The 14949-nt window shown below is 39.4% G+C and overlaps 1 protein-coding gene across 3 annotated transcripts in view; it reads right to left on the reverse strand.

Annotated features, from left to right (window-relative positions):
- The window catches only part of clec16a (C-type lectin domain containing 16A), a 52441-nt gene that overhangs the window by 22835 nt on the left and 14657 nt on the right, over positions 1–14949 (reverse strand). For 2 of the 3 annotated variants that reach the window (XM_063471513.1, XM_063471510.1), the window contains exons 8-15: positions 14556–14606; positions 13134–13250; positions 7559–7859; positions 6257–6368; positions 6013–6113; positions 3933–4052; positions 3484–3593; positions 1343–1387 (exon numbers count right to left, since the gene is read on the reverse strand). In XM_063471513.1, the coding sequence (XP_063327583.1) occupies positions 1343–1387; positions 3484–3593; positions 3933–4052; positions 6013–6113; positions 6257–6368; positions 7559–7859; positions 13134–13250; positions 14556–14606 (957 nt within the window). The remainder of the gene's footprint in view (positions 1–1342; positions 1388–3483; positions 3594–3932; positions 4053–6012; positions 6114–6256; positions 6369–7558; positions 7860–13133; positions 13251–14555; positions 14607–14949) is intronic. The other variant, XM_063471511.1, reaches the window with a different exon arrangement.

The raw sequence follows: 14949 nt of genomic DNA on the forward strand, positions 1-14949 counted from the left end.
AAACACCTAACTCAAGCTATGCCCCAGTGTTGTGTCCACATGAAGAACTAATTTTAATATGTATCTTTAGGCGCCTTGTTACTAGCAACCAGTCACGAAAATGATTTATTCCTCTTTTTTACAATGCCTTAGGGCAGTAAACACACAAAATCAGATTCTCACTGAAAAGCTGTGGGGGGAAGTACAAACAGGAAGGCCATATGAGAGAAAACCTGAATCACATTTCAAATGAAAGACTATGTCATTAATGAGGTTGTCTGAGTTTCCAGTTTCTAAGGCCAATGGTGTACTAATTTTTCCTCCAGAAGAATATTATAGCACTGCTGTGATGTTTTTGCTCTTTGAACAAATGGCTTCCCCCTTTAGTTTTTGTTTAAATACACTACATTTTATATAGCACTGTTTTAAAGATGATCAAATATCCTCTTGTCCAAATAAATTAATCTCTTCAAATTTGCCTATGTCCACTGGACATGTTAAAGTTTCTCAATATTTAACTACAATTTTGTTTTTCTTTTGGTTTGTTTTTTTTGTGGTTCATCAGAAAACCCTGTTCAAACTCACAGAACCATAAAAATTCCCACTCTGAGCTTGTAATTGCACCAATAATTTTTTTCTCTGTGAAGGCAAAACCTCCAAATGAACAAAAAACCAGCATTAAACATTTCTGAGTGGTTTTCCTTTGTTTAGTCAACAGATTTAAACATTTTTTTGGTATTATTTTCAGTCACTTCTCTTTAACATTTTCCCAAATGTCGCAAATAACAGAATCATGACTGATGCCAAAACTGATATTCAAATTATCAAAATGAAACAGAAAGCCAGCTACCGGCTATTTAAGCATGCAACTATGACATATAGGGTATGGAAAACACTTTCAGTTTTGTCTCCTATACAGTACAGTACCTTCAGAGAAATGGCTCCAGTTATTGTCAGTGTCTCATGCACCTACAATAAAGTCTTATCTCCAGAAGGTTTTACTTTCACTTGTAAAGTTTCATTGTCAGACAAACCAGAATTTACCGGCAGGTGCTGATTGAACTTCAGTTAAGAGACGAGTCAAGAAGGACTGGATTTAAAGCCAGACTTTTTTTTTTTTTACTTCCTATTTAGACTCCTTGTAAATTATCCTTGTCTGTCTGGCAGAACAACAAACTTTACATTGTACGAGTGCCAAAAATCTCTCGTTGCAACATTAAACACTTAAATGTTTAACGCTAATGTCAATGTTAATCGCCGTGCAAGTTCTTTACACTTTTTTCACGCTGATATACAAAAAGCAAGGCTCTTATTTTTGTAGGTTAGCATATGAATGAGTAAATCTATGTTATTATGTACTCGCCTTGTAGAATTGTCGCAGTAAATGCAGACTCTCCTCTCTGGCACCCTGCAAGCACAAACATGACAGTCTGAACAGTCATTCGGGTATCTCACACACGCACGCGCACACACAGACAGACTCACAAACACATACAAAGACTCACAAATAAACATGTAACATGCAAAAAGCACAGTACAGATAACAGTGGAGGATACAGGGTGAGATAAAACTGTAAAGGATTTGCATTATATTTTGTGCTTCAACCGAAAGCAATTTTTCCTCTACTAGAAGCTCAAGTCCGTATCTGTGTCAGATATCTGTGGTTTCATCTGCACAAAAACACTAAAAAACAAATTGCAAATCTTTTTTTTCTTATCCCCCTCTTCATCTAACTATTTTGTCTCTCAGCTAGCTGGTAACAGAAAGACCTATCATACCTTATCTCAAATTTTTCAGAGCCAATAAGTGTATTTCCCATAACATGGCTCAATTCCTCTAAATAATTCTGCTATTGCCAATGTAGTATAATAAAATGTCAAATCTGCAATGGAATTTTCCAGGTAAGTTGTTCTATGGACATTGATAAGATATAGACTCAGTGAGCACCACTTATCCAGCAGCTTACTTTACTTGTAAAGGCAAAAACTGTGTTACTAACTGCTGTTCCTGAGAAAGACAGACGTGTCAACAATACTTAATAAAAACCCACTAGTGAATTACATTCACAGGAATCTGTAAGTGTAATGCAACTGTAACGTCAACGCCTGTGTGCGTTTTAAATGCTGCTGTGATGAAAGTAATGATCTGAAAGTTAGTAAAATGGTTGATTATGGATGATTATAAGCTCTTCCAATGAGTTTAAAATGTAAGTTTTAGATTATATGGGCCGTATGGTGGTGCAGCGGTTAGCACTGCCAGCTCACAGCAAAAAGGTCCTACGTTTGAATCTAATCTGAAGTCTTTCTGTGTGGTTTCTCTCCTGCAAGAGTCCTCTCTGGATTCCTCTCAAAGTCTAAAGACAAGCAAAGGGTTTGGTAAATTAATAATCCTAAATAGACTGTAGGTGTGAATGTGAACGGATGTCTCTCTCTATGTGTTAGCCCTGCAACAGACTGGGGACTTGTCCAGGGATAGGCTCCAGCCCCCCTTAGACCCTGAATTAGGGTAGGATGAATTATAGCCATGGTCAGATCACCATCTGTGTGATTTTAGCCGTTAGACCTAAATTAAGCAAACAGGAGGCTTGACGTGCAGCATGTGGTAGGGTTGCTGTGCTCCTCCTGTGAGCTGATGCCCAAAATGCCCATATAAAGGATAATCTTTTGTACAAATTGAAGAGGAAAGGCAGTCTTGGAAACTGAGAGTTTATAGCAGTCCAAAGCCTGCTTGTTTGGCTAATAATGCTCATAATGAGCACTTAAACCGTCAACACAACCATTTAAGCTTAAACAGCCTGGACCCCCCCCCCCCCAAAAAAAAAGTGTGTCTTCATCACTATTAAACTGTGTCAGAGGTGGGAAATTCTCCAAGCAGAAACCCCCCAAGTGATGTTTAACCGATACCAAAAAACAGTTAGTTTCACCAAGCCCGCTGCGAAAAATAAAAGCTTTTAAAATGACCAAGATAAGGTTTCAGTTTAAAATTGTGAATTTTGTAAAAGGAAAAGGAACTCATTGACAGCTGTGCAATTTCTTCCTAGAACTTTATGTGAGTGCAAAAAAGCAAAAAACAAAGGGAGTATTACCATGAAGTGACAGAGAAGGAAATATAACTTCCCTGAAGGATGATCACAAAAAAAAAAAAACCCCAGATATGTAAAACAGTGTGGGCTGCAGAACAAATGGAAGAGATAGGAAGAAGTGTCAGAGAGAGCAGGACTAAATGTCAGTGTTTAAACAGGGGGCAGGAGGAGATGAGATGGGAGGTCTGTAAAAATATCATCAGTCACTAAGTGGCTCTAACCAAGAAGCCTTGCAGCTGTGAATTCTACAGAAGTGACAGAATTACATGGAAAAGGGTTGTTTCACTCCTATGGATGACACAATTTTCAGCATTTCACTTCCTGCTGAGGTCCCATGTTCCCTCAAGCAGTTTGTGAGAGTCATAAAGTCTGCTAACAGGACTGTTGAAATGTCACAGGAGCATGCTTGGGTGTGCTGTACCTCCAGGCAGGCCAGATGAACGTCTTTGATAATACAGTTGCTCCCAGACAACACAGACTGCTTTAACAAAAGGCAGCTCAGCTCGAGGGTAGCTAGGCGCACTTTACCATCTGCACACAAGTAAGAGAAATGCATAAATAAATATCAAATATAACACATTGTTTCCTGTTAGGTCAAAAATCTAAGAAATGCATCACATGCATCATATCATGCAAAATGTCTATACATGGTTTGTGAGCTTTAACAGCTAAAATTCTAACTCATTTGCATTTGCTGGGTTAGAAATTCTCGTAACAAATGTTTTTGCTCAGTGTGCCAGTGCATACACTATATGTTCAGCTTAGCAATATGCAAATAAAATGAACATCAAAAGAAAAAAAAAAGAGAAGGTACTTTTTTTTTTAAAGGTATGAAACACCACACCAAATGTGGAAGTGTGTGTGCGTTACCTGGCAGTGCAGCTTGGCTCATAACTCTAATAAGTCTTTCTACGAGGACCACGCTGTAAGAACTCCTCTCCTGGTCTGGAACTGGCAACTGCAGACGCTCCAGAAGATCAAGGTTGATACCTACAAACAAATTAAACAGAAAAACAAAGTAAAAAAAAATGCTAATTCTGAGCCACGATCATTAAGCTGTCATCTTGACTTGTCTTTAGTCTGGGAATCTAATGTATGTAATATGTTTAATTGGTTGATCAGCTGCACAGATAGAAGGCAAATCACTGTAAGCCATGGCGTTTTACTTCCTAAACAGCTGCGACACCACTCCACCACATTTAGGTTTTTTCAGCTGAAGGATGACACGGACATTACTTAGAACCTAAAATTATTTATGAAGTCAAAACTGAGGTGTAATCATAAAAAAGGGACCTAACTCACGAGATAAACCACTGCTGTGTCCACAAAAAACAGACAAACTAGCAAAGAACCAATTTTAAATTGTATCTTTAGGCATTTCGTTACTAGCAGCCCGTTGCAAAAACACATAATTTAATCCCATGTATTTAGCTGAATGAAAACATAACAGTTTGACAGGCAGTAAAGAGTATTTTTGCACCAAGACGTTGATTCCTAAAGAGCTGTTTACCAAAAATGTGGAGTGTGTTCTTAAAAACTGTGAAGAAACTGAAGAAGTGGGGGACATCTGTATAGTGAAAAGGCATTTAATTCTATTCTACAAGAGAAGAAACTGCATGTTTTATGAAATAGGAAAAAATTCTTCTACTGTTCACTGAATCCTTATATGAAATAGTCTCAGTGGAAAGGTGACTTGTCAAGAAGCCATTCTTAAGGAAAAATGCTGAAAAGACTGAAGTATGCTAAATTACAAAAGATGGAGTGATGAATGCAAATTTTAAATTTCTGGTTCAAATTGTTGTCAGTATCTACAGAGGCCTTCAGGAGAGAGGTACAAAGGTTGCAGCCATCTGTAAAACAGTGTGGAGACTCAGTTCTAGTTTGAGGTGTCATTTTATCCAACTGGTGTTGCAAATCTGGTCAAAATTTATGGATTTTGATCCACCATGCAATACTAAAAGTATTAATTTTTCTGCCTAACATTGATCCCAAACACACTGCCAATGCAGTGAAAGCATATCTGGATAGAAATACACACAGTGGATCACTATCAGTCATGGATTGGCCTCCCCAGACGTCAGCATTACTGAAGCAGTGTGAGATCATCTTGGCAAAAAACCAAACAAAAGGCAGCCAATATCTAAATAAGAGCTCTGAATGTCCTTCAAGAAACCTGGAGAAGTATTCCTAAAGACTACTTAAAGAAATCAGAAGAAAGTTGGCTGAGAAAGTTCAGGCTGCAATGGAGAATAACAGTGGTCATATCAGACACTGACTCTCAAGCTGGTTACAACAGAAACTTTTTGCTTCATGTACTGCATTTCCTTGTATGCCTTCACATGTTTCAATAAATCACTGCACCTATTTCCAAGACCTTTGCACAGTGCTGTGTAACACTGAGTGCTCAGGTAGAGTAGAAAAGCACTATATAAGAACCAGTCCATTTACCATTTGCTGTATACAAACAAATGAATCTACATGTATTTTAAAGAGAACAATCATACAGCCCTTGGAGCAAACAGATGTCAATAATTTTCTTTGTTACTTCATATTCATTTACTTAAATAGAGAGACAAAGGCCTTATTATTACATGTCAAAAGGTTTATGCCAGGAAAAGGCAGGAGGAGATGAGAAGGGAGGTGATTAAGAGGCTCTAACTAAGAAACTATGCAGCTGTAGATTCTGTAGAAGTGATAGAAGTTACATGGAAAGGGTTTTTTCATACAATGTGAAATCTAAGAACATCAGTCTTTGATTAATTTCATTAAGAATTACCGGATGACAACAATTGTAGAGAGTTAAATTATGACTCCTAGAACCTTTAGAGCAAGATAAAAACCATCTTATTACAAAGTAAACATCACAAGCCTGCAAAGGAATATCTGGGTATGACAAAACCTCCTTGGAAGTGCTGTGGACAGATAATGTTAACAGTGAGCTTTTGCTTACCTTTGCTGTGTGAGACAGCGTAAAGCAGGCAGAGGACAAACAGCGCGTGGTAGTCGTCACTGGTGCAGTGAAGGGCACTGTAAACCATGTCTAAGAATGGCCTGCAGAGAGTGAGAAAGAGACAATAAAGAGAACATAGCTTCAGTTAACAATTCTGTCTTTCCCATTTTCAATTCTTTAGACTTTTAGATGAGGTTTACATTGCACTGCGCTCACGTGTGTTTGTGTGTGTGTGCGCATGTACCTGCTCCTCTGTGTGTGTGTGCGAGTTGCTGCAGCTGTCTTCTCCTCATCAGTGATGTTCTGCTCTGTCAGCTCTGGCACCTTACACTTCTCCATCACCACCATTTCTATCTCTGCACAGATACACACACCGCGAGATACATACTTAGTATTTACTTACATAAATCTCCACATATTTGGAGAACCACCTACCTCACAGAGTATCATTCACATCACAAATTTAGCACACTTACAGACACGAAACAAAGAGGCTCTAAAACGTATGGACCAACTGAAGTGTGAATGTCTTAAAATGTACTAAAGCTGCCAGGAAACCTCTCATGTGTTCCTCACAGTATTTAGAGCAAGCAGGTTAAAATTACTAAGTAATAGTAACACATCAATAGACAAAGGAATATTTAAATCTATTATGAAGAATAACAGATCTATTTTTAAACTTATTCTTTAAAATGTTGGTAATTTTATCACTTGTTTTATCAGTCTGTTAACAGCGGTAGGCGTCTTTGTTCCATCCCAAATGGTACTCATGTCATTCTGAAACTATCTTCCCCTGCAGCCCATGACCACATTTGTGCTTTTAAAAAAAGAGTAAAGAAAAAAAAGGTTGAAGCTGTCAATGTCTCAGCATAAGTCAAAGCATAAAAAATGAATCATTTCAGATGCGTGAAATGGTCACATTTTAATATAGACACGAACACACACACACACACACACACACACACACACACACACACACACACACACACACACACACACACACACACAGAGCAGGAGTGAGAGACAGGCGGAGAGATGAGGAGCACAGGATGGATGGTGTATCGCTGTGGGAACCGATACTGCTACGTGGATTGTGTTCAGCACAAGATCAGTGGTAGCCATGATAATCATGGGGAAATTAAATGGTGCCAAGAAGAGGATGCAGCAAAAAGAGGGAGTCCTCATCTTAAAACAAGCTAAAGAGAGGGTTTCTGTTCTGATTGTGCAGCTTTGCCTGTTTTTTACTTCTGTTACTTTTTCCAGGAATCTTTTATTTCCTGAAAAAAAAACCCCAATGATGAGGCTGTATAATATAAATTTAAACACAGCTGCAAAAGCATGGAGATCACATTTAAGCATTTACTTGTAGCTGCAAAGCCACCACATTTCCAGTGAAAAATGTCAGGTGTTCTTTCTCTAAAGAGTTCTCTCTCTTTTCTCTTGAGGATAACCAGAGTGCATGGGAGACCACATTGGATTTATGGCGGTGAAGAAACACTCACAAACACAGTCCTGTACTGCTGTGTCCAGCGAGACACACACTCACCTTCCGCCGTCTCCCCACTCGCTCTGCTTCCCTTAGAACTCCCACCTGCTCCTATTCCCTCTGTACCTTTTCCCTTTTCCCTCTCTCCTCCTCTGCCACTGTCATCATCCCAGCCCTCTTCTAGTCCTCCTCCTGCACTGCTGCTTCCGCCCCCAGCCCTTTCATCATCTTCCTCCTCGCCCAGGTTCTTGTAGTTTGGCCTCTTCTGTGTTCTTTTGCGGCCACGATGGCGGGACAGCTCCAGTGAGCGCTCCAGAGACTCCGGAGGCTTGATGAAGCGGCGCATACCTCCCGCACTTGCCTGATAGATAGAAGCAAAACAGGATAGAGGCCAGAGTATGAGGAGAAACGGAATATATCACCTGTGGATCACTCGGTTATTATTTTAGTCAACAACACATAATCATAACCTCCAAAACTGTTTTAAACATAACATCACAAATGTACGAGCTGCAATCCAAAAGACTGATACAAAACTTTTCCATAAAAAGCCAAAGGAATTCCTGATGTTCTGATTTGTGGTCGATCAAATTTTTAAGGTTGTCTCACTGTGCACCTCTAGGCTGTTTTCAGTGCTGATGCTAATTTTAAAACACTCTGTGGAAGTCCAGTTCTGACAAGTTTCACATGTGTATCTGCAATGCAAGCCTGAACTTCTCCACCGTTTCAAAACAGAGAGCCTCAAGAGTTTCCTTTTGGAAAAGAAAAAGAAACTCAAGCTCAAATCAGAGGACCACGGCTGGTGTTGAGAGAAGATTCCATTGGTGCAGCTTAAAAATTCTTGCACTTTAAATGCAATGCGATTGGGGTAAAATGTTTTGATGGCTCGTAACAAAGTTTGAGTCATTTCTTTCAGATGCTTCAGGATATCAGAGTAGTCAGTAGTTATTACTCCGAGTCAGCAGTCTGACTCTATGAATAACCGTGTGAGCTGTTGAAAATGTTCCCAACTGCACTCCCCACCTGACCGAACATCTTTGGACTTATAAATTCTTGACTCCTATGCTCAAAGCTGCTGTTTGCTCTCTGGGTTCTAAGCTAGAGACCCAGCAATGATGACTGCTGACATGAATGTCAAGTATGTAGACTTCAAACTTCTGCAAAACAGAAATTTGACTCTGAACACTTGTGCTTGTGTTCACAACAGGACTTCCATCTAAAAATAGCAGATGGACAGAAAGCAGCCCAGAGGTGCACAAAGAGAAGGCCTTGCAGGGCAATTAAAATCAGTTATGTAAACTAGATATCATGTATTTAAGTCTTTTTGGCAGGGCAAAAGATAGGCAGTGGTCCAAACAGGAGAAACAACAAAGGAAAGCTGTCAGGTGGTAACAGGAAATGAGATAAGCCCCCGAAAAAAATTAACACATGAACACAAGTATTTGCAGAAATTGCGTATTTAATTCTATCTATATATAATTTTACTTGTGTCTATTTATTGTCACACTAATTACACAGTCTTACAGTAAACGTACACTGATGTTAATCAAAAAGCCACTTCCCACTTCATACATCTTTGGACTATTTCCTCTCTCACACACACACACACACACACACACACACACACACACACACACACACACACACACACACACGTCTGGTTTGCTATCCTCGTGGGGACATCCCATTGACATAATGCTTTCCCTAGCCCCTTACCCTAACCCTAACCATTAAAAATGAATGCCTAACCCTAACCCTTACCCTAAACCTAACCATAACCTAATTGTAACCCTGACAGTAAAACCACATTTTGAGTGTGAAAATTGCTTTCAACCCCGAGGGGACCTGGATTTTGGTCCCCACGGTGCAGAAAGTCCCCACCAGGATAGTAAAAGTCAGATTTTGGTCCCCACCAGGATAGTACGAACCCGTACACACACACACACACACACACACACACACACACACACACACACACACACACACAGAGAGACAGACACACACACACACACACACACACACACACACACACACACACACACACACGCTTTGAGGCCCTTCTGTGTGGCCATACTCGAACTTTGAGAAACCCACTTTCCACATACAGCCCCCAAACCGACACCAAAATGCACATGCACACAATCCCACAGGAAACAACTGGTAAATGATAAAAAAAAAAAAAATGCTGAGCAGTGCTGTCAGGGCTGTCACTTACAGTAAGTATAACATGTGTAATTGTGACAATCTTCCTGTTGCACATTTTAATCACAAACTCCTTACTGCTGCACATGAATATGAAACTCCCAGACGTTTCAGAGACTGCAAGTAATCATAAAGCAATCATTTCAAAACTTGATGATCCTCTAGTTCATTTTCTACATACAACACTAATAGTCTAGTCTGACGGAGTTATGACTTCAGTTAAAATAACAGTTAAACAAACAGCTGACCAAACAGCTAAGTTAAGAGTGGAAAACAATGTCTCATATTCATGTCGATGTAACGTCGACATGTGTTACCCGCGTTAACATTTCTGCACACCATGTCCTTATAGGTCAGAGCTGTTTTAGGGTTTTATAAACAGCTTAAATTTGTGGTTGATTGGTGTATGACACTAATAATTAGCAAATTAATCTATTAACTGACTGATTGATAATTAATGAACAACTACTGTTATAAGTGCTTTTTCTCTTTTAGAAATTATAAGAAAATGATGACGAGGGATCTTCAGAGATCCACGTTGATCCATGTATTTTCAGCTTTATGTTCTACCAGAGAAGCTTTGCAGGATTAAGTTGAAACAGCATCCTTCTTGATCTTTTATCAAGCCTTGGTGCAATCCCTCACTGTTTGAAACAAGCCATTTGGCTCCCTTACTTTTTCCTTTAAGCCATCGGTCCTCTGATTGGCTCCCCTTGCAAATAAATAAGATTTCAGTAACAAGTAAGAGGGGCTCATGGGGACTTCTTGTACTTGTGCTAACCATGCACTTGCAAATGAGCAACCACTATTTCAACAACTCATTGTAAAAACAGGAACTACGGAACATCGTAAAATGAATTTATATTTATCATTCATCCCCTGATTTAGCAATTAATTTAGTAAGTAATTATCAGATTATTAAGGAATTACAATAATGATGGTAGTGGCTCTAAAACTAAAACAAAACACACACTTTAATGGCTTCAGGCATGATGTGAAACAGGACTGAATTCCAAGATAATCCTTTCTCTCTGGTTTCATTTCGTGAAAAGGTTCACCTGCTCTTACACCGAGAGGAAGAAAACTCTGTATCTCACACTGAAACTGCGTGGCCTGATTTCACTGAAGTTCTTGCGCTAACACAAACCACCAAACACAAACATGAGCACGTGACCACGTCAAAACATACATGCACATACATACGAGCAGGTGTCTGAAACCATCCTCCCTATTCAAATGTGTGCCTAGGATAAACCCAGTATCAGTTTCTCTGCATCAACCTCTGGTGAAAGTATTGTGGATGAATCACAGCAAAAAGCTGCATATTTATATACATCATTTAAAACCCTCACTTTGGCCCTTTCTCCTCCATCTTTTCTTTCTTTTTTATTAATTTCTTATGACACAAAGGTATTCTTGTAAAATTCAACTCTTAAAGATGTTGCCACTATTATTTTATTTTATGCTTTTTAATTTAAAATTCAGAAAACCTTAGCTATTAGGTTTTTTTCCATGCTTTAAAAATACTCACATACACTTTGTGTTACTGGTAGGATTACATTGTAGTTGCCGCTAAAAACACAGTGTGTATTTTGTCAGAGACAAACCACAAACCAGTATCAGTGTGTGTGTGTGTGTGTGTGTGTGTGTGTGTGTGTGTGTGTGTGCGTGCGCATGTGTGTGTGTGCATGTGTGTGTGTGTGTCACACCTGCTAGCTGACTATATTCTGGTAAACCGCTCGCAGTCTAAACCAATGCTGAGAAATTAATGGAGGTCAGGGAGCATGCACGACATATCTACAAACACACACACCCGCTTGAAAGTAGGGTGCCATTTGCAGGTCAAAAGATAAACCCAATTTTCCTGCACAGTAAACGAACTGCACGAACTTACGTTACACACACAAAAAAAATACTGCCACATGCATGCAAATATCAAAAACATGTATCTAACTGGTGCACTTGCAAGTAAACACATCTACAAAAGTGTGAGAGAAAGAGAGAGAAAACACTTCTTCCAGGAAAGAGATCTGGGTTAGGTGAGCCAGCTCTGTCAGTGTTCCATCATGTGACCTAATTTCCTGCCACATCAAAGATGAACAGGAGGTGCCATTTGACCACCTGCGCAAAAACAGAGCCCATACCTCATATGTCTGCTGTTTTATCTACAATAAATCAAACAATAACACGGTACATGTGATTTAGCAGATACGCTACGCACCGTGCAACTTCTGAGTATCTACTTGGCATCTTTAGGAATCGTTAGTAGCACTTCCTCAAATAACCATGGTGATGTCACACAAATGCGTGGCATGCATAACACTTGTTCGCTGCACTAATGTGCTCATTAGCGTTTTTACATGCACCAGAACAAAATGCCAAATAAACTGCTGCAGGGTAAATGCCAGTAAATCACACAACCTGCACTGGTATCCATTTTATCAATGTCAATCAGTCAGAAAAAGAATAATTAATGTGCAAACGCAAATTTGTGTTGTCTAGTGAAACAAAAAAATAAATAAATTACACCCCTCCCCCTAAAAAAAAAGAAAACAGTAACTCAAGGATAAACACAACAAATATGATTTGTTAATCTACTTGATTTTACTTGAGAGAAAAATATATAAACAGGGAAAGTGATCTTGAATGAATATCTGGCAGGTATGTATTTGGGTCTGGCTGCCTCCAGTTGTGGTACACCAAAGCTGTGAAGACATCACGCCTCTAGTTATATTCACTGAAAAGGTAGGCCGTTTCTTACAACAGCCAGAGAGCACTTGCGCGCGCACGCACAGACACACACACTCAGCACAGAGAATAACCACAAGGGTTCTCAGAAACGCTCACTACCTCGGCACACCCACCTGGCTTTAAAAGCAGATGGTCAAAAAAAATGTAAGAAGCAGGGGCGGGGCGATGAGGGAAGAGAAACTGAATCAAGAGTAGAAAATGAGAGGTGAGGGGAACTGGATGGGGAACATTAGGTGATGAAAGGGGAAGATTAAAACGGTGGCAGAAAAGAAGAGGGAAATTACAAGAATATGCAGATGGAAATTAAAGGGCACGGAGCAGTAAAAGGAAACCGAATGCTGCTATCCAACGCCGTGGCAGGAAGACAGAGAGAAAGACAGGAATCAGGAGTGTTCGAAAAATGGAAAGGGAAGAAAAAGAAAAGTCAAATAATTTGCATATTGTTGCCTTGATGTGGGTGAATCATGGAGAAAACCATGACCCTTCGATCTCATAACCACCTACGCACACTTCTGGAACACAACTGTGTGTGTGTGTTGTGTATGTGTCCATGCGGTTGCTTCGTAGGTGTGAGTGTGCACATTTCTTGTTTGTATGCTGTACTCACTCACAGTATTACCTTTTACAGTACAGTACAGTTTACAGTACATTAACATATACAGTCAAAGTGTGTGTGTGTTACCGTGCTCTTGTGTGCGCTGTGAATATCTGTCGGTGTGGTGAATACAGACAGATCTCCGTTGAAAATAACATCTGCAAGGGCATTGACCAGTGGCTGATAGTGGATGATTAGAAACACCTGAAAACAAGAATATAAACACAAAATAAGTAAAATTAGTGTCTGGGCCACTAGAGCTGAATATAAAATAAATTATAGTGTTAAGGATTCATTTAGACATGATCATCTGCACCAACATTTAAGCATTGCAAATTACACAAATATAACTGGCTCCCTTTAATTAACACGATTTACAGTCACTGGCCACTTTATTAAGTGTGTGTTAATGCAAATACCTGGCAGGAATTCATGTAAACATGAGCAAGGAATTCTGCCAAAGCTCAAACAAAGCATCAAAATAGGGGAAAGGGGTGATTTAAGCTACTCTGAACGTGGCATGGCTGTTGGTGCCAGACTGGCTGGTCTGAGCATTTCCGAAACTGCTGATCTGCTGGGATTTTCCCACACAAACATCTTTAGAGTTTACAGAGAATAATTTCTAAAAACAAAAATATTCAGTGAGCAGCAGTTCTCTGGGAGAAACTGCTTTGTTGATGTCAGAGGTCATAGGAGCATGGCCAGACTGCTTCGATAACTTCGGTAACAGTAACTCAAAAAACCACTTGAAAACTCAGAAAACTGAGCCTACAATTTGGAGCATAGGTTCAACAAAATTAGACAACATATTATTGGAAAAATATCGTCTAGTCTGATGAGTTTCTCCATGAATCCATCCTGCCTTGTATCAGCAATTCAGGCTGCTGGTAGTTCTGGTGCGGGAGAAATTTTTTTGCACAGAGTATTGTTGCTGTGACTTTATGACTATAGTGCACCCATCTTCTGATGGCTGTGTCCAGAAGGACAACGCACCATGTCAAAAAGCTCATATAATCTTAAGCAGGTTTCTTGACCATAACTATGAGTTCAGTGCACTCAAAAGGCCTCCACAGTCACAAGATCTAAATCCAGCAGAGCAACTTTGGAATGTGGTGGAACGGGAGATTCATATCACAGATGTGTAGCACCTGTAATGCTGTCATGTCAATATGGATCGAAATCTCAGGAATATTTCCAGGACTTTTGTTGAACGTATTCCATGCAGAACTAAGACAGTCCAGGAGGTAAAAGTTGGTTAAAGCAAGTAATAACAAGGTGTATGTAATAACTAATGCAGCATAAAGTAAAGTTTTATTTCCACTATTCATATAATAAAGCTAGTAGAAAAGGCTTTACAAAGAGCAGCTTGACTGTATGACAATATATCACCGAGTTAAGCAGCGACAGCAAGATTACACTCACAAGAGTGTCTGCAGGCAGTTGTGTGTGTGTGTGTGTGTGTGTGTGTGTGTGTGTGTGTGTGTGTGTGTGTGTGTGTGTGTAGCTTACTTGAGACAACAGATAAAGGGACACCTGAGGGTTGATCTTCCGCTCTTCAGACTAAAGAGAGAGAAAGAAACAAGATGATTTAAGGTGATATATAATAACAACAAGAACATAATGTGTGTGATAATCATTTAGTAGTACGAGTATAACAGTCATGACCCATATTGCAAACAAGTAAACATTTATCATGTCAAAAGAAAAAATATTTGATTTAAACAGTGTTTTAACTGTCTAATGTTCAACTATCTGCATTTATAACTCATAATAATTACGCTTTCACCTGGAATATAATCTTTTCAGCTCACCTTTGTTTTTTTATAGATATGTTAGGGTTGTGTGATATGACAAAATACACTGGATGATGAAACACTGTGCTGTTGCAAAACATGTTGCTGTT

This window comes from Pelmatolapia mariae, linkage group LG4 (assembly GCF_036321145.2).
Source record: "Pelmatolapia mariae isolate MD_Pm_ZW linkage group LG4, Pm_UMD_F_2, whole genome shotgun sequence".
NCBI classification, from domain to species: Eukaryota; Metazoa; Chordata; class Actinopteri; order Cichliformes; family Cichlidae; genus Pelmatolapia; species Pelmatolapia mariae.